General features: G+C 44.4%; 1 protein-coding gene across 3 annotated transcripts in view; it reads right to left on the reverse strand.

The window, feature by feature from the left end:
- LOC116982565 (meckelin-like) overlaps positions 1-19,222 on the reverse strand; it is a 78,713-nt gene that overhangs the window by 51,081 nt on the left and 8,410 nt on the right. For all 3 annotated transcript variants that reach the window (XM_033035832.1, XM_033035833.1, XM_033035834.1), the window contains exons 2-10: positions 17,797-17,879; positions 15,596-15,674; positions 15,042-15,117; positions 14,306-14,372; positions 12,138-12,173; positions 10,241-10,312; positions 8,865-8,980; positions 4,104-4,203; positions 1,236-1,313 (exon numbers count right to left, since the gene is read on the reverse strand). In XM_033035832.1, the coding sequence (XP_032891723.1) occupies positions 1,236-1,313; positions 4,104-4,203; positions 8,865-8,980; positions 10,241-10,312; positions 12,138-12,173; positions 14,306-14,372; positions 15,042-15,117; positions 15,596-15,674; positions 17,797-17,879 (707 nt within the window). The remainder of the gene's footprint in view (positions 1-1,235; positions 1,314-4,103; positions 4,204-8,864; positions 8,981-10,240; positions 10,313-12,137; positions 12,174-14,305; positions 14,373-15,041; positions 15,118-15,595; positions 15,675-17,796; positions 17,880-19,222) is intronic.

Here is a 19,222-nt window from a genome sequence, read left to right on the forward strand (position 1 = left end):
GTAGCCACTTTGTCCGGCCAGAACGAACCCAGTGATCCGTGGCAATGGCCCAGCATTGTGCCTGTCATATTGGAGAAGCCATCAACATTTGCTGTCATGACTTTGTGATGTGTCAACACCACATGGAACATGAACAAACACACAGTGAAGTCCATGAGGTAATGATTTGCTGCTGCTTAATGTGCGATCTGATGTTTATTTTTGTGGCTTAGCTGGCATTTGGACCTGACAGTTGTATCTGGGACAGCGCTGTGGCACAGCTGGTAGAGCCGCTGATTCACAGCACCAGAGAACCAGGTTCGATCCTGATGTTGGGAGCTGTCTGTATGGAGTTTGCACTTTCTTTCTGTGACCGCATGGGTTTCCTCCAGGTGTCCCGGTTTCCTCCCACATGCCAAAGACATGCAGGTCTGTGAGTTAACTGGCCTGGAAAATTGCCCCCAGTGCGTAGGGAGTGGATGCAAAAGTGGGATAACTGAACTAGTGTGAATGTGGGATCAATGGTTGGCGAGGACTGGGCGGGCCGAAGAACCTGTTTCCATACCATATCTCTCTAAATCTAAAAAACATTGTTGCAAGGATTGATACTCCTAACCTATTCAAGACTTAAAGCAGAATCAGGCCATTCTGCCCGCTGAATCTGTACTGACCATCAAACACCCATTTATACTAATCCTACATTCATTATCTCTCCATAAATTCACTTTGCACTACTGGGCAACTGTTCCAATGTTAGCAGAGGCAGTTGACACTGAATGAGTGAACTGTATTGGTTTTGTCATCCGTGTTGAAAATCACTTAAAATATTATGCATGTTAAAATATAAAGCCCAATTAATGGAAGTGCAAGAGACTTTGTTAATGCTTTTTTATACCCATGATTAACATTGAAAGACTTTTCTTGACATGATAAAACTTTTTGTTTTTAAAACGATGTGAATTCTCTGTGAAAGTAACAAATTGAGAAAATTAGAGATTTTAAGATCTTTTTTTTAATTTTGTTTATGACAACTCCGATTTAACCGTGAGTAATGTGCATTTTCCAATTTGAGTACCCGCATCCTCTCAGGGTCATTAAAGACTGACCTTCATGATGATGTTCCATGAAGTAAGATAATAACATCTAAATGCCATCATTGGAACGCTGAGTTTGATAACTGTACTGTTCCAGTTTTAAAAGCATCTTACTGCTTCATGAAGAAGCAACACAAAAGATGATACTGTGCAACTTCTCACCTGTAAAGTACCTCCTCTGACATCTTCCCAACCCAGAAAATTGCCACGAGCGTCATATTTCACAATTTTTAAGACGATCTATAGGCGAGCAAATAGAATAAAATTGGAGCAGAACACACAACAAACCAGATACATCATTTCAGCAATGACCCCTCCAGTTTTACTTTTACTTTACTTTAGTGATGCAGCTCGGAAACAGGCCCTTCGGCCCACCGGGCCTACGCCGACCAGCAATCACCCCATACGCTGGCACGATCCTACACACTAGGGACAATTCACAGAAGACAATTAACCTACCAACCTGTACGTCTTTGGAGTGTGGGAGGAAACCGGATCACTCAGAAAAAGCATACGTGGTCACAGGGAGAACGTACAAACTCGTTGGACAGCACCCGTAGTCAGGATCGAACCCGGGTCTCTGCTGCTGTGAGGCAACAACTCCACCACTGCTCCACTGTGCCACCTCACAGACTAGAAAGACAAGTTCCACTGATAAAGGATAAATCCTCTGGTCCAGATGAGATTTATCGTGGGGTGCTAACAAACAGAAGGGGAAAAAGCATGGAGCACCTGATCATTAAAAGCTCTAGAGATCCAAGGGTTTCCCTGAGTTCTGGAAAACTGCAAACTTACATTCTTATTCAAAAATGGGAAAATGGATCAGGGATGAACCCTGTAACTACAAATGAGGCTGTTTAACCTTGGTGGCAAAGGAATTCTAAATACAGTAATCAGAAGCAGAATTTGCGGCAGTTTGGTTGAGGGGATGGGCATTTGCAGAGATTTGGTGGAGGGGAAGTGGAAGTGAATAGATTGATCTACCACCGGTCAGCATTGTTCCAATGGGCAGAATAAGCTCCTGCATTAGAACTGATCCAGTCATGACCTGAAACATCACCTATCCATGTTCTCCAGAGGTGTTCCCTGACCCGCTGAGTTACTCCAGCACTTTGTGTCATAAGTTCATAAGTTCTAGCAGCAGAATTAGGCCATTCGGCCCATCAAGTCTACTCCACCAATCAAACATGGCTGATCTATTTTCCCTCTCAACCCCATTCTCCTACCTTCTCCCCATAACCCCTGACAACCTTACAATTTAATTTTTAATCGTTTACTAATTACTAATTTTTAATCCTTTTGTGCAAACCAGCATCTGCAGTTCCTTCCTGCCATAATAATTTGAGTTGTGAGAGACTTCATGGACAGTTGAGAGTGATGATAAGTTAGCACAGCCCATGAGACTTAAGGCAATGGGAGCCTAGTAATGGTTATCAAGCCTTGTGGTTAATTTACCCTCTTGAAATCACTCCAGAACATCTGCTTTACCACAATTAACTTTATGGCCCAGTTTTTTTAACCTAATTGGATATGTGTGTGTGGGTAGATAACAGCTGTTAATTCAGAGTACGTGTCAGTGTGTCCTTCTAACTTTGATTTGTACTCAGAGATTAATGCTTGGGATGGGATGTTGTTTATTATGGCGGCATTGGAAAATAATTTGTAATTAACCCAAGGCATTCTGAAATTGGAAAAAGGGATCAGAAGTCAAGTGCTTTTTACTTACTTCCACATCTAACTCCGGATAGCATCAAGATCGACTCCCTAATCACCCCCTCTCCTTTCTATCTGCCATCCCTTTCCCCAAAGCCACTATCCCAACCGTCGACTATTGAAAACTGCTTTCAATGGTCTATCAGTCTCTTGAGACCCCCTGAGCTAATGCAGTTAAACAGTTAAACACAGTAGGAAGATTTATCCTACAATATGGTCGGCCTGTTCTCGGTTATCTTTATCCTGTATCTGTACACTGTAGATGGTTTGACTGTAATCATGTACAGGCTTTTCTTTGACTGGATGGCAGGCAATAAAAAGCTTTTCATACTACCTCGGTACACATGACAATAATATACCAAACTAAAGTAAATTGGTAGGAAGGAACTGCAGATGTTGGTTTAAATTTTAATTAAGTACATTAGACCTGTTTGCACATTGTATCTCTGAACTAAACCTGCTGAATGTTTTAAGCATTTGGGATTTTCTATTTCAGTCCTCAGCCATGATCCAAGAATATTCAGATTCCTGCAGAGAAAGTGTTAGGTTGCAAACCCTTTGTCAGAGTTCCATAGCAAGTTTAATTGACAAGTAATTTCCAACTACATTAATAGCACAAAAGTCACAGCAGGTTGGGAGCGAGATACCATTTTCACACGGCTAATGGTGGAGAGGCAGAAATCATAAGGCAGTGTAAGATGATTTACAATTCATCACCCTGCCTCAATTTGCATAATTACCATTTATTGTCTATTTAATTGTTTGTTTAAATATATTTACTGAATTTTTTTTGTCGTTTATTATGGGTTTTACAGAGTGCCTTGTTTACATATCTGTGTGCTGCTGGTGTACCTACAAAGTACACTGACCAGTGAGCACCTCGTAACCGCAGGTACGAAAATGTACTCTATCTAACTGGCTGGAACAATAGTGATGGCACAGTGGTGCAGATGGTAGAGCTGCTGCCTCACAGTGCAAGAGACCTGGGTTCGATCCTGACCTCGGCTGCCGTCTGTGCGAAGTTTGCACGCTCTCCGTGCGTGCCGGTTTCCTCCCACATCCTGAAGACGTGCGGGTTTGTAAGTCAAATGGCCTTTGTAAAATTGCCGCTTGTGTACAGTGAGAGGATGCGAATGTGGGATAACATTGAACTGGTATGAACGAGTGAACGATGGGCAGCGCAGTCTCGGTAGGCCGGATAGCCTGTTTCCGTGCTGTATTTCTGAACTCTAAACTAGATGGCTGATTTCATAATCCCCCCTACCAGCTAGTTTAAGCCATGAATCAAAACATGCCAAACGATAAGTGCACACGCACCTGTGAATCCTTCTGGAAAGAAAGCCCTTTGGGGGCTGTTTGCCCCAGAGATGCTGCGATATTCGTGTCCACGTAGAAGAGTTTCGGGAGGTAGTTAGTCCTTCAGCAAAATAAGGGAAGACAAAAAGCACAAGTTAAACAATTGAAGACAAGATAAGCAGCCATTAAAAGAAAGATGGGCATCAGTTTCGAACAAAAGAAATAATAGCTGCCAAACTTATATCACAACCGACGTCACAAATAATAGACTCGCTCCATATCAAGAAAGGTGTGCAAAAATACTTTAAATAGTTTCTAGGTACCTGGAAGGCAGTTTCCTTGTTTTCACACTCCCAGTGAGGGAGCTTGAAAGCACAAAATCAGAATTAGCAATTTGTGCCTTTTGGTGATCTCAGGAGATCTGTTGGCATTTCACTACAATTAGATACTGTTGAAGTGTTGACACATGAGACTGCAGATGCTGGAATGTTGAGCAAAACACAAAGTGCTGGAGGAACTCAGAAGATCAGGCAGCATCTGTGGAGGGAATGGGCAGACAGCGTTTTGGTTTGAGACCCTTCTTCAGACAGTTGGAGTTGAGGGGAGAAAGCTGGTAAACAGAGGTAGGATTGGGACAAAGCCAAGCAAATGATAGGGGGATACAGGTGAAGAAGGGGTGATTGGCTGATTAGTGGAGACAGTGACAAAGGCTAGAGGTGAAATGGAGACAAAGGGATGTCAGATAAGGAAGGGAGAGAAGGAATGAAATGTGAAGTCAGAGGGAGGGATTAGGGTGGAAGGGGACAGAAGAGAGGAGAAAGAGGGGGAAATGGGGGACTTGGAGAAAGGAGGGATGGGAGATGAGTTGAAGGAGGGGAGAGAAAAATGGTGACAGAGCTGGTGGGAGAAATGTGGGAGGGAGTGGAATGGGAGGTTTAGTTTAGTTTAGAGATATTGCATGGGAACTGGCTCTTCAGCCCACCGAGTCCAAGCCGATCACCGATCATCTGTTCAGACTAGTTCTATGTTATCCCAGTTTCTCATCCACTCCCATACACACAGTGATTACTAGTTCTATCCCACACACTAGGGACAATTTACAGAAGCCAATTAACCTACAAACCCGCGTGTCTTTGGAATGTGGGAGGAATCCAGAGCACCCGGAGAAAACCCACTGTCAGGCTGACTGCCGTCACAGGGAGAACGTGCAATCTCCACACAGATAGCAGGTGAGGTCAGGATCCAACCCAGGTCTCTGGTGCTGTGAGACAGCAGCTCTACCAGTTGCACCACTGTACCCCCAAACAGTTTGAAATTGGGGCATTTAATGTCAATGATCACAATCGCTTCATCAGAGCCTTGAATTTGTCTGTATTCACAACATGAGGAGAGGAATTCCTTTAGTCAGAGGATGGTGCATCTGCGGAATTCATTGGCACCGACAGCCGTGGAGGCCGTCATTAATTTGAAAGCAGAGATTGATACTTGATTAGTAAGGATGTCAAAAGTTATGTGGAGAAGGCAGGAAAATGGGGTTGAGAGGGTAATATACATCAGCCATGATTGAATGGTGAAGTGGGCTCGATGGGTTAAATGGCCTAATTCTGCTCCGCTGTCTCATGTTCTTGTTGAGAATTACTCCCTGGGCTAGACACTGAGTCAGCAAGATTGCTTGTACTGCAGTCAGTCATCATTCAAAGCCACAATACGTGCACATCTAGTCTTCCTGTGTACTCAGCAAAGGTAGGACAGCTCTCTCAGTGCCCCAGGTGCCCTCTACACACCAGATCACACAGACAAGGGTGTGCTCAGATTTGAAGACTGAGATAAGGATGAGTCAGCCTGAGAGAGACAATCTTATCTTGTGCAAGGTGGTTCCTTGCCCCAATCACTATCTTATGATTCATCCCAGCTCTCAGCTGCTGTCATGCCACACTCTGTAAAATGAAATGAAGTCTGACATCGTAATTCTGAATTTCACTCCCTCTTCTCCCCTCTCCCTTCACCCAAGAGATATAGAAGTGTGAAAACGCACACCTTCAGGGACAGTTTTTTTCCGAGCTGTTATCAGGCAACTGAACCATCGTATCAACAACTAGAGAGTGGTCCTGACCTACCATCTACCTCATTGGAGACCCTCAGATTAACATTTATTGGACTTTACTGGACTTTATCTTGGAGTAACCGTTATTCCTTTTATCCTGTACCTGTACACTGTGAACGGCTCAATTGTAATCATGTTTGGTCTTTCCGCTGACTGGATAGCACACAACAAAAAAGCTTTTTCACTGTACCTCATTTGTCAAGAGTTACTTTGCAAATGTTAGCTGCCGTATGCAGCATGCAATTACTAATGGAAGAAAACTCTAACCTGGCAAGTTTAAACAGGTTCCACAGTGGCACTGATATTTGGTTTCTCAATAGCTACAGTAACCTGTAATTAGTCATTAGCAAACCCATTCCCCCCACACCCAGAGTCTGCATATTTGTACTGGCAGCAAATACTCTCCCTAGTAGTTTTCCTACACTTGCTCTGGGTTTTCCGTACAAGCTACCTTTGCTAATCTTAGTGGTATTGGGCAACTGTGTATACGCCAACGATAATTTATTAGCTACCATTTAAACAACCTATTCGGGGCTGGATCGATGGAGAAGTAGCACTGGAGAATATCTGTACTCCCTATTCCCCCCTCACTCATCAGGCAAGACGTTTGAAAACACACACCTCCAGATTCGGGGACAGTTTCTTCCCAGCTGTTATCGGGCACCTGGACTATCCTATCAGCATCTAGGGAGCGGTGCTGACCTACCATCTACCTCATTGGAGCCTCCCCCTCCCCCTCCCCCCCCTCCCCCTCCCCCTCCCCCTCCCCCTCCCCCCCCCCCCCCCCCCCCCCCCGGACTATAATGAATCAGACTTTTCTTGCACTAAACGGTATTCACTTTATCGTGCATCTGTACATTGTGGACGTCTTGATTGTAATCATGTCTAGTCTTTCCACTGACTGGATAGCACGCAACAACAAAGCTTTTCACTGTACCTCGATGCACTTGGCAATAAACTAAACTAAACTAAAACTAAATAATTCCAGTGGCCTTGCCGTTAACACTGCATCTCAAAGAGCACTTTGAGAGCACAACAGGCCAGAGTCAGGGCTCCATCTGTCAAATTATATCGTTCACAAGACTCCATCTAGCTGCTTCATTGTCAGAAAATGTTAGATCGTAATCGTAAACAACGAAGAACAAAGACGCTGGAACAAAAAGGCCAGTCAGAGGAACCGGGGGTCCCTCAAGGTCGGCTGTGGGAGGCTCCCCTGGAGCACAAAGGCTGAAGGTGTCCGGGTGACGGCTGCAAGGGACCCTTCTGGTGCCAAATCCTGGCGACTCTTGCATATGGACTAAGTGGGCTGTTTCTGTACATTCTGTGCTTAATGGGGATTGTACTTATGTATGGCATTAATCTTACTGAACTGTATGTAAAAAGGGTATTTCACTGTACCTTGGTACATGTCTAATAAAGAACCATTGAACCATTGTATTAGCAGGACTGGACCCTTTACAGACACATCATGTACTTATCAACCTTCCTGTCATCACTTCAATATTTACTTAACAAATTTGAATTGGCAGAAAGGGAATAGACATCCTTGGGCTAGGCATATGTAATTCAACAGTTTATTTCTAGTGTTTATCTGAGGAGCCAGAAAAGGGCTGGATTCAAGCCAAATCCTGTCACTGCAATATAAATACGGATTTGCATTTAAATGGCACCTTTCATGTACTTTTGACGTTGTCTTTATGTGTTGTACAGTCAATGAAGTACATTTGAAGAGTCACAACTTAGAAACTTAGCACAGAAGGCTCCCAAAATACAGCATGGAAACAAACCCAGCTCCCACAAACTTGCCCACGCCGACCAAGATGTCCCAACGTCACTCGTCCCACCTGCCAGTAATTGGCCCATATCCCTCTAAACGAGTCCTATCAATGCACCTGTCCAAATGTCTTTTAAATGCTGTTATACAGTAGTACCTGCCTCAGCGACCTCCTCTGGCAGCTTGTTCCATATACCCACCGCCCTCTGTGTGATATTACTAAACTTTTGTGTTCATTCATAGATGCGACCACCATTGATGCCATTCATTAATGGCATTTATGGCCAAACCAAAGGGTGTTGTGGGTAACTCAAGGACTAGTTAGGAGTAACATTTAGGCCAGACAAGGTAACTAGGGCAGATTATCGGGCCAAGTTATATTTTATTTCCCACATGCAATTGGGGACTTGGAGGCCTGAGCTCTCAGGAGAGTTTGGGTAAGCCAGGACTTTGTTCCTTGCAGTGCAAGAGAATGAGGTGTGATCTTTAATAGGTGTAGATCATGATGGGAATAGGTTGGGTAGATTAGCCAGAGTAGAGAAATCAAGAAGCAGAGGGCACAGGTTCAAGGTGAGAGAGGATAGACTTAGTAGAGACTTGAGGGATAATGTTTTCACACAGAGGGTAGTGGGTATATGGAATGAGCTGCCAGAGGAGGTAGTTGAGGCAGGTACTATAACAACATTTAAAATACATTTGGACAGGTACATGGAAAGGATAGGTTTGGGCCAAATACGGCCAGGTGGGACTAGTGTAGATCATCTAGGGCATCTTGGTCGGCATGGTCAAGTTTGGCGGAAGGGTTTGTTTCCATGCTTCTCCAATCTCCTACACTGCAGCAATATTAGGCAATCCTGCTCCATTTCTCCTCAAATATTAAGATATAATAAACTATTAGACTCACATGGCAGGCACGTTTCGGTACAGAATGAGGGCTTCACCGCTGACCAAACCGTTTACATCGAGCAGCACCAAGTTAGTGAGAAGCTGGCATGCTGTCTGATTACTGTACTGCGTGTTCTGAAAACAAAAGAGAGATCTTACAAGGTTGTTTCCACTTACAGTAGAACTTCAAGCTGCAGAGGGCATTTGGCCTTCCTTGGATGCTGAGGGGTCAGCTCAGACCAAACCAACACTGGACCCCATGATGTAGACTTCCTGACACCAGTCCTCACACAGTAGTTTAATTTTAGTTTATTTTAGAGATACAGCGTGGAAACAGGACCTTTGGCCCACCGAGTCTGTGCCGGCCATCGATCACCCTGTACATTAGCACTACCCTACACACAAGGGATAATTTACAATCTTTACCGTAGCCAATTAACCTACAAACCAGTGTGTTTTGGAATGTGGGAGGAAACCGGATCACCCAGAGAAAACCCACATGGTCACAGGGAGAACGTACAAACTCCGTACAGACAGCATCTATGGTCAGGATCGAACCCAGGTCTCTGGTGCTGTAACACTGTGTGGTTTTTGACATTTACTCAGCGTCAGTAGTTTATAGCAATGAGACACCGTTGTTTTCAAATGAGTAAAGGAGAAGTTGTGCTTTAAATATAACTTCAATCCAAAAAACGCATGCGACTCGATACCACAGACTGAATAAATGTTAACCGTTACAGGAAGTGCTGTGGGTTCAGCTTGAAGGTCACTCATTGAGATATATCACTCATTGTTACTGTGGTCAGCTTCAATGTCCACGGGTGTCTGCAGATCATACTGACTGAATTAATGCTCAGATTTCTGGATCAGCAGTTGAAATTATTCATTTAGAAGTAAAAGGCGTTGAATTTATATGGTTTCCCTCATACCTTCCTCAGCCCTGAACAGTGTCCTATCCATAATTATAATTCAATATGCAATCTCCTAATCCAGCCCATGCTTTTCCTAACCTGGGTCAGTTAACAATACACCAATTTAGTAAATAGTAAATGTTTGCTCCACACTGACTTGTCATGAGAACAAGGTGCTCAAACAGGTGGGGAGCCCCATAAGCCTCTGGTCCCCAGAAGACTTGGGCAGGAGGAATGTATTGCAGAAGCTAAATCATGAAGCAGTTTTGCTCAAAGTCACAGAAAAGTTGACCAATGGAGAATAAACTCATGAAAAACTCAGGGCTCAGACTCCTCAGTCATGAGATGACCTAAAGAATAAAACCAGTGAAATGGATCGCCTGAGGGATCACCAAGGAAAGCAGCTCAAATCCAATTAATACCGGATGACACCAGCGGTAAACACACCCCCATAGAAACCACGGCTCTGGGAGTTATAACTTACTGCACATGCCAGGTAGCTTGCTTGAAGGTGCATTTCATACCAGATGGAATCTGGCATTGATCCCGAACTGGCCTGAAAGAAAATATCATCGAGATTCAATCTTGCTTCATACATAATGCAGTGTAATTCCACCCGTCCCGAACAGCTCCATCTAAGACCGCAGAAAATTGTGGACGCAGCCCAGAGATCACACAAACCAACCTCCCTTCCATTGTGTTGGAAGGAACTACAGATGTTGGTTTAATCTGAAGATGGACACAATAAGCTAGAGTAACCCAGAGGGTCTGACACCGTGAAGAGTCTGAAGAAAGGTCTAAACCCAAAACATCGCCTGTTCCTTTCCCCCAGAGATGCTGTCTGACCCACTGAGTTACTCCACCATTTTGTCCCTTTTATTGACTCAATTTACACCTCACGCTGCCTCGGCAAGGCCACCACCATAATCGCACCCCGGCCACTCCCTCTTCTCCCCTTTCCCATCAGGCAAGAGGTACAGAAGTGTAAAAACGCACACGTCCAGATGCAGTGCAAGTTTCTTCCCGGCTGTTATCAGGCAACTGAACCATCCCACCAACAACTAGAGAACAGTTCTGTACTACTATCTACGTCATTGGAGATCCTCGGATTATCTTTGATTGGACATTACTGGTCTTTATTTTATACTAAACGTTATTCACATTATTCTCTTTATCATGTATTTGTACACGGTGAGTCATGCAATGTCTTTCTGCTGTCTCATTAGCACACAACAAAAGCTTTTCACTGTACCTCAGAACATGTGACAATAAACTAAACTGAAGACTAGACTAAAGACTTGGAGACACTATATGGCATTCACTGAACTGTCCTGCCTGGTGCCACACCCAGGAACCTCAGCCAGGAACCCATTATCCATGTGTGGGGAGCGAGCAACATAGTTTAGTTTAGTTTAGAGATACAGCCTGGGAACAAGCCCTACAGCCCACCGAGTCCACGCCAACCAATGATCGCCTGTACACTAGTTCTATCCTACACACTAGGGGCAATTTACAAAAGCCAATTAACCAACAAACCCGCAAATCTTTGGAATTTGGGAGGAAAGCGGAGCACCCGGAAAAAACCCATGCAGCCGCAGGGAGCACATGCAAACTCCAGACAGACAGCACCTGCAGTCGGAATCAAACGCGGGTCTCTATTGTTGTAAGGCAGCAACTCTACCGCTGCGCCACTGGGCTGTCCTCAAAGATCATGAGGGATATGGGTGAAGCAAATGCAGATTGATTTTTTCCCAGGGCAGAGGATTCGAAAAGCCAGAGGGCATAGGATTTAGGTAAGAGGGAGGGGCGGGGGAGTTTTAAGAGAGACCTTGGGGAAACTTTTTCACTCGGAGGGTAGTCTATATCAGGAATGAGCTGTCTGAGGAAATTGTGGAAGCTGATATAATTACACCGTTCAAAAGACATTTGAACAGCTATATTGATAGGTAGAGGGCTATGGGCTAATTGCAGTCAAATGGGAGTAGCACAGAATGCCAACTTGGCCAGCATGGACAATGTGGGCCAAATGGCCTTTTTCCATGCTGTATTGCTCTATGACACTAAAGAGTGGGGGCTATTCAGTTACAATAGGGGGGGGGGGGGCATCTCAACTAAGCCCAAATACTATTTCCACCTGATCTCAACACATTTGTATCTGCTCACCTTTTGGTGATCAGACACTGGTGGCGAGGGCAAAATCCAGCACAGGGAAGAGAACAAAGTTGGAGGCCGTTGTATATTCTACCCAAATTCCTTCAAGGTCAACAGGAACTGCACTGGTTATCCAGCTCTGTTAGTGCCAGTGCTCGCCTCTACACCCCACCCAAAACAGGACAGGCTTTAAAAGCTGCTTTGTCCTAAAGAGATAAATAAATACTCACCGGTATTCTTGTGTTTTCAAAGCAAAGTCCTCCTCTCTGAAATGAGAATCACAGAATATTGCACCGTAATAAACTCAGGAGAGATGTTTCCAATCATTCAGCAGTTGCTTGGGACAAAGGCCACTAAATCCAACCAGTTCCTCAATTCAAGCAAACAATTCCAATCAGATTTACCCGTCCTTTACCCAAGACCTATCATCCATCCATCACAACTAGCATCGCTAACCTCTCGGCAGTGTACCTCACACTTACTTGTTTCTCTTTACAAGAACGTTTAATTTCTAATGTTCTTACTCTTAATCTTCTCCCTTTTTCCCTCTTAGTCATAGAGTAATACATAGACTAACTTATCTATGTCAACGAAGATGCCCATCTAAGCTAGTCCCATTTGCCAACATTAGACCCAGGTTGCACATGATCTTTCCTATCTATTTACCTATTCAAATGTCTTTTAAATGTTGTCATTGTACCTGCCTCACTTTCTCGGGCATTTTCCTCTATACGCACATCAGTCTCTGCGTGAAGAAGTTGCCCCTCAGGGCCCTTTTAAACATTTCCCATCTTATCTTAAACCAATGCCCTCCAGTTTTTGATCGCCTTTCCCTGGGACAAAGACTGGGTCTCCACCATTCTAGGCAACAAAGACCCAGCCTATATCCCCTCTCCTCAAGCCCACCAGTCTTGGTAACATCTAATCCTTCTCTGCACTCTTTCCAGCTTAATGATATCCTCACTAGACAAGCGGAACTGCACATATTAACGTCATTTTTGACACTTCCATGACTGGGACGGATCTGCTTTAATCTATCTTGTTTTGTCCTCTTACAATTAAAAAAATGTTAATATTCATAAGATCATAAAACCATAGGACACAGGAGCAGAATTAAGCCATTCAGTCCATCACGTATGCTCTACCATTCAATCATGGCTGATCTATTTTTCCCTCTCAACCCCATTCTCCATCCTTCTCCCCGTAATCTTTGATGCCCCTACTGATCAAGAACTTATCAAACTCCAATTTAAAAAACACATAATGACTTGGCCTCCTCAGCCGTCTGGGGCAACAATGTCTGCAGATTCATCACCCAGTTTAATGGAAATAAATCAATGTTGACAGTAAAAACAGAAACTGGTGGAGACACTCAGATGGTCAGGCTGCATCTGTGGAGAGTGAAACAGCTAACATTTCAGATCAAAGACTCTTTCAAGTTTTGGGCTCACAGTTCATTTTACTGGAGAAGTCTGCTGAAATAAAATACATAAATCTGTACAAAATATTGGTGAGGCCACATTTAGGGTATTGTGCTCAGTTTTGGTCAGCCTGTGATACAGAAGATGCCATTAAGCTGGAAAGGGTGTAGAGATGATTTACAAGGGTGTTGCCAGGAGTCGCGGGCCTGAGCTATAGGGTGAGGTTGAGCAGGCGAGGGCTTTATTCCATGGAGCAGAGGAGGATGAGGGGTGATCTTATACAGGTGTGTAACATCATGAGAGGTAAAGATAGAGTAAATGCACAGAATCATTTACCCAGAGTAGGTGAATCGAGAACCAGAGGACATAGGTTTAAGGTGAAAGGGGATAGATTTGATAGCCTTTCCTTCGCTCCATAGATGCTGCTGCACCCGCTGAGTTTCTCCAGCATTTTTGTGTACCTTCGATTTTCCAGCATCTGCAGTTCCTTCTTGAAGATTTGATAGGAACCTGAGGGGCAACTTTTTTACACAAAGGGTATATGTAACGAGCTGCCAGAGACAGGTACAATCACAACATTTGAGAAATTCCTCCAGCACATAGATAGTACAAGATTAGAGGGATATGGGCCAAATGCAGGCAAATGTGATTAGTGTAGAAGGGGCATGTCGGTTGCTGTGCTCAAATTGGGCTGAAGGACCTGTTTCCACACTGTATCTATCACTCCATAACAAAGAGTCTTTGACCTGAATAGTATACTCTATCTCTTTCCACAGATGCTGCCTGACCTGCTGGGTGTTTCTGTTTTGTTTCAGATTTCCAGCGTCTGCAGATATTTTTTCATTTGATTTTCGATTTGAAACTCTTTGTAATTCCTGACAGGTTTCAAGCATTCAGCAATGTTTGCCAGAACTCTAACACGAACACAAACTCTACTCAGCCTGCTCCAGTGCTCCCCAAACCAATAAGTTGCTCACCAAGTTGTTAGATGGACACGTACAACTGTTGGTGGTCCAAATGAAAGTTTCATGGCAGGGGATACACCTGCAGAGAGAGAGAAAACACACTGATGACCAGGACTGATCCAAGCTTTAGTAGTAAACAACATAGAGACAATAGACTGCAGATGTTGGTTTACCAAAAGAGAAAGCAAAACGTGCTGGGGTAACTCAGTGGGTCAGGCAGCATCTCAGTGAAGTGTTACTCCTACACTTTGTCACTTTGGTAGTAAACAACACAAGTAGACAATAGTGGGAGGCACGGTGGTGCAGCTGTAAAGTTGCTCCCTTACAACACCAGAGACCCGGCTTCTATCCTGACCATGGGAGCTGTCGGTGTGGGATTTGTACGTTCCGTCTGTGACCGCATGGGCTTCCTCCAAGCGCTCCGGTTTCCACCCACATCCCAAAGACGTACAGGTTTGTAGGTTAATTGGCTTCAGTAAATTGTCCCTAGAGTGTGGGATAGAACTCTTCGCCGCAGACTTGGTGGGCCAAAGGATGCAGCTAATTCCACGCTGTATCTCTAAAACTAAAACCATACAGATAATACACACACGAGCCATGAAATGGGCCAAACTGCATGGTCGGACAGTGAACACCAAGCTCATGTTTGATGAGCCAAATGGCCTCCTTCTGCACTGGACTGGTTCCAAGGACCCAGACAAGTTTAGCTGTGAACAACCTTATTATTCATGCACAGAGCAGGACTTACATGTTCCCCAAGGCGTTGGGCACAGTCTGGTTGGTACATGCTTCACAGCTCGCTGTCCTCAAAGGCAAATTCTCCACTGCAAAATAGAAGATTGTGATTTCTCTCTGAGAATAAATTACATTTTGTCTAAAGTGCTTTAGATCGCACTTAGGCCCAACACGATACTGAGGAGGAATGAGGAGAAAATAAAAGCCATGGGGCAGCTATTGCTTCTACTAGTGGGAGAGTCTAGGACCAGAGAGCATAGTCTCAGAATAAAAATACGTACTTTTCGAATGGGGATGAAGGGGAATTTCTTCAGCCAGAGGGTGGTGTAACCGTGGAATTCATTACCACAGATGGCTGTGAAAGCCAAGTCAATGGGTGTTTTTTAATAGGAATGATAGGTTTTTGATTAGTACCGTGGCAAAGGTTACGGGGAGAAGGCAGGAGAATGGGGTTGAGAATAGATCAGCCATGATTGAATGGCCGAGCAGACGCGAAGGGCCGAAAGTGTCTTTTTTTGTGAACCAGCATCTAGTTCCATGTTATATAAACCTGCGAGGAAGTCTTACCTTGGACAAGCGAGCCTCCACATTGCTTGCAGTTTGGACATTTCAAACATAGCCTCCCATCCACCGACACAACTTGATTCTGTACAGCCAGCAAAATTAACATTGTTAGCACTTTGCATTTCAGGCAATAGAAGCCAACAGCACAGGAGGAATGATGATCATGAGTTTCAATAGCAATGCCAAGGCAAAGGACAACAGGTCTTGAAGGCCAAGATAAGTCTACGTTGACTGAATAACATGTAACAAAAAACTTTTCACTGTACCTCGGTACATGTGACAATAATAAACGAGACTAAACTACATTATTAAGAACTTTGAAATGTTAGGCTACAATCTCTGGCCAATAACCTCAGGCTTACTCTACACAGGCACAATCATACCCAAGTAGAAGCGTGTAAGCAGAGTAATTTACACAATGGACGTGACTCTTGTGTACTGCCTCGGTGTAAACTATTATTCTTACACCAATATATTTGGGTATGACTGTGCTTTTGTAGAGTAAGATTTTAATGAATTATATGCAAAAGAAAATTCCACTGTACCTAGATACAGGAGACAATAAAGTACTATTGAACCAATGATAGGAATTTTCTGCTCAAGGGGGCGTGGAACGCATCGCCTGGGATGGAGGTGGAGGCAGATACAATAGTGTTGTTTAAGAGGGGTTTGGATAGGCACATGGAAGTGAAGGGAATATAAGGATATGGATCATGTACAGGCAGATGAGATCAGTTGGTCTTGGCATCATGTTCGACACAAACATTGTGGGCCAAAGGGTGCATTTTGTGCCGTACTGTTCTGTGTTCTCTGCAAGTATTCCTGGATTATTGGTGTTGGCCTGGGGTTAGGACGCCACATAACAGCTTGGTGGCTACAGCCGAGTGCTTGTGTGGGCATTTAATCTGGAATGTTGGAATGAGTATTATTTTAAGTATCGGTGCATTTCACTTTGCCACCAAAAACAAAGAATCAGACGTTTCCAGCCCAGAATGGTGGCACCGTGGCGCAGCTGGTAGAACTTCTACCTCACAGCGCCATGCACCTGGGTTTGATCCAGATCTCGGGTGCTGTCTGTGTGGAGTTTGCATGTTCTCTCTGTGACTGCATTGTTTTACTCCTGGCGCTCCAGTTTCCTCCCACATCCCCAAGATACGCAGGTTTGTTTATTAATTGACCTCTAAAAATTGCCCCTAGCGGGTCGGGAATGGATGCGAAAGAGGGATTACATCAAACAAGTTGAAAGGGTGATGGAAGGTCAGCATGTAGTTGGTGGGCCGAAGGGCCTGTTTCCATGCTGTATCTTTCAATCAATTAAGGGGGCAATTTGGCCCGTTGTGTATATCCTCACTAGAAATGGACACTTCCTAGATCTAGGTCCATAGACCTTCAGGTATCAGTATTTCATGTGTTCATCAAGGTAGTTTTTATTAAAAGTGAAGTTTCTCCTCCTCTGCCCTGTAAGGCAGTGATGTTTAGTGGACTTCTTTCTGGGATATTGTAAGTGCATCAGATTTACCGGACAGTTAAAGCCCATTTAATCTCAACAAGTGAGTGGAGAACGTAGAATATAGATCATAGAACAGGACAACACAGGAACAGAGCCCTTCAGACTACAATGCTTGTGCTGAAAATGATGCCTAACTGAACTGATCTAATCTGTATAGGAAGTAACTGCAGATGCTGGTTTACACCTAAGATAGACACAAAATGCTGGAGTAACTGGGCGGGTCAGGCAACATCTCTGGAGAAGATGAATGGGTGACGTTTTCGTTCAGGACCCTTCTTCAGACTGAGAGGCAGGGGAGAGGGAAACTAGAGGTATGAAAAGGTTCCAAACAAATCAGAGCCGGCAGCGATGACCAAGGAAAGGTAGAGCCCACTATGGTCCATTGTTGGCTGTGGAAGAGGTGATAATGAACAGATATATGGATGCCAACAATGTAACTAGCAGGATGACTCGGGTAGGGGAGGGGTGGAGAGCGAGGAAATGTGATCCCTATACCTCTATTCCCTGCACTTCTATCTAAAATCCTTTTAAATGCCACTATCGTGTCTGCCTCCACCACTAACCTCGGTAATGCATTCCAGGCTCCCCATCACCCTCCGTGTAAAGAGCTTGTCCCGCACATCTCCATTAACCTTTCCCCCTCTCACTGTATAGCTATGCCCTCTAGAAGACCCATTGTCCTGTGGCCACTTACGTCTTGGTTGCACAGACTGCACTCTGCTATGGGTGATCCAGTGTCAACCATGGTGTAACCAACTTTACAGATGCAACGGAGTCCTGCAGTAAAGATAAGCAGTTATCAGCGAATTACATCCACTTTTGAGCAGTCTGTGACCGCATTTCCATTAGAAACTGATAGAGCTGCTGCCTTACAGCACCAGAGACCCGGGTTCGATCCTGACATCGGCTGCTGTCTGTGTGGAGTTTGCACGTTCTCCCTGTGATTTCATCGGGTACTCCAGTTTTCTCCCACATTCCAAAGACATGCGGACTTATAGATTAAATTGGCCCTCTGCAAATTGTCTGTAGGGAGTGGATAGGAATGCGGGATAACATACAGCAAGAGTGAACAGGGTGGTCGGTGTGGGCTGAAAGCTGTTTCCATTCTGTATGTCGAAAATTAAACTACAAATAAAAACTAAAGAAAAGTACTAACTAAGCATCATTTTATCAGATTATTCATATTTCCAGCAATCCCTACATCCATCCATTCTAGACCCCCAAAGACCACATTGCTCTGGAACTGAAAACCAATTGTCAGTGAACAGTGAATGATGATCCCATCTCTATTAAACACTTATTCACACTCTAGTCAACTGTCTACCAGTTCTATGAAGGTGAGTCAGGGACTGGAAGGAGACTACAGGGCAACCAGCTACATTATCAGGCCCAGAAAAGTAGTCGCAAAGGTCGGTTCTGTCCCAACACACAATAAGCGATCCAAGTCCAAGTTCAAGTTCAAGTTACATTTATTGTCACATGCACCAATTGGTACAGTGAGATTTGAATTACCATGCAGCCATACGAATAAAAAAGAACACAATACACGATAGAGTTTAACATAAACATCCCCACACAGCGGAATCAACGTTCCCACTGTGAGGGAAGGCAATAATGTTGTCAAGAAAAGTTCAATCAAAGATCCTGTAAGAAATCTGGAAACTTTCCTCTATGCCAGTGTTATATCACAGACCAGAGGACTTAGCTTTAAGGTGAGAGGGGCAAAGTCTAAATGAGATGTGTTGGGCAAGTTTTTCTTTACACAGAGAGTGATGGGTGACTGGACTAGCTGCCAGGGGCAGTGGTGGAGGAGGAGCCATCTTGGTGAACGGCTGCTAGCCAGCAGCCGTCCGTTTTAAATTCGTTTTTTTAATAGTTTTTAGTGAGTCCTGTTTTTTGTTTGTAGGGGATATGTTCTTTTTAATGTGGGGGGTAGGTGTAAACTTTATTTCTAGGTCCCTACCTGGTCGGTGTGGCAGCCTTTTCTCTGGGCTGCCCGTCGACCCGTCCTCGTGGCCTACCAGCGGGCTTGGAGCGCTGTTTCCTGGCGGGGACCGCCCAGCACCTCGGCCTCGGCGGCGGCACAGCGTTGAAGCGCTGGAGCGGAGCGGAGTGGAGCG

The sequence above is a fragment of the Amblyraja radiata genome, chromosome 17 (assembly GCF_010909765.2).
Source record: "Amblyraja radiata isolate CabotCenter1 chromosome 17, sAmbRad1.1.pri, whole genome shotgun sequence".
Taxonomy (NCBI): domain Eukaryota; kingdom Metazoa; phylum Chordata; class Chondrichthyes; order Rajiformes; family Rajidae; genus Amblyraja; species Amblyraja radiata.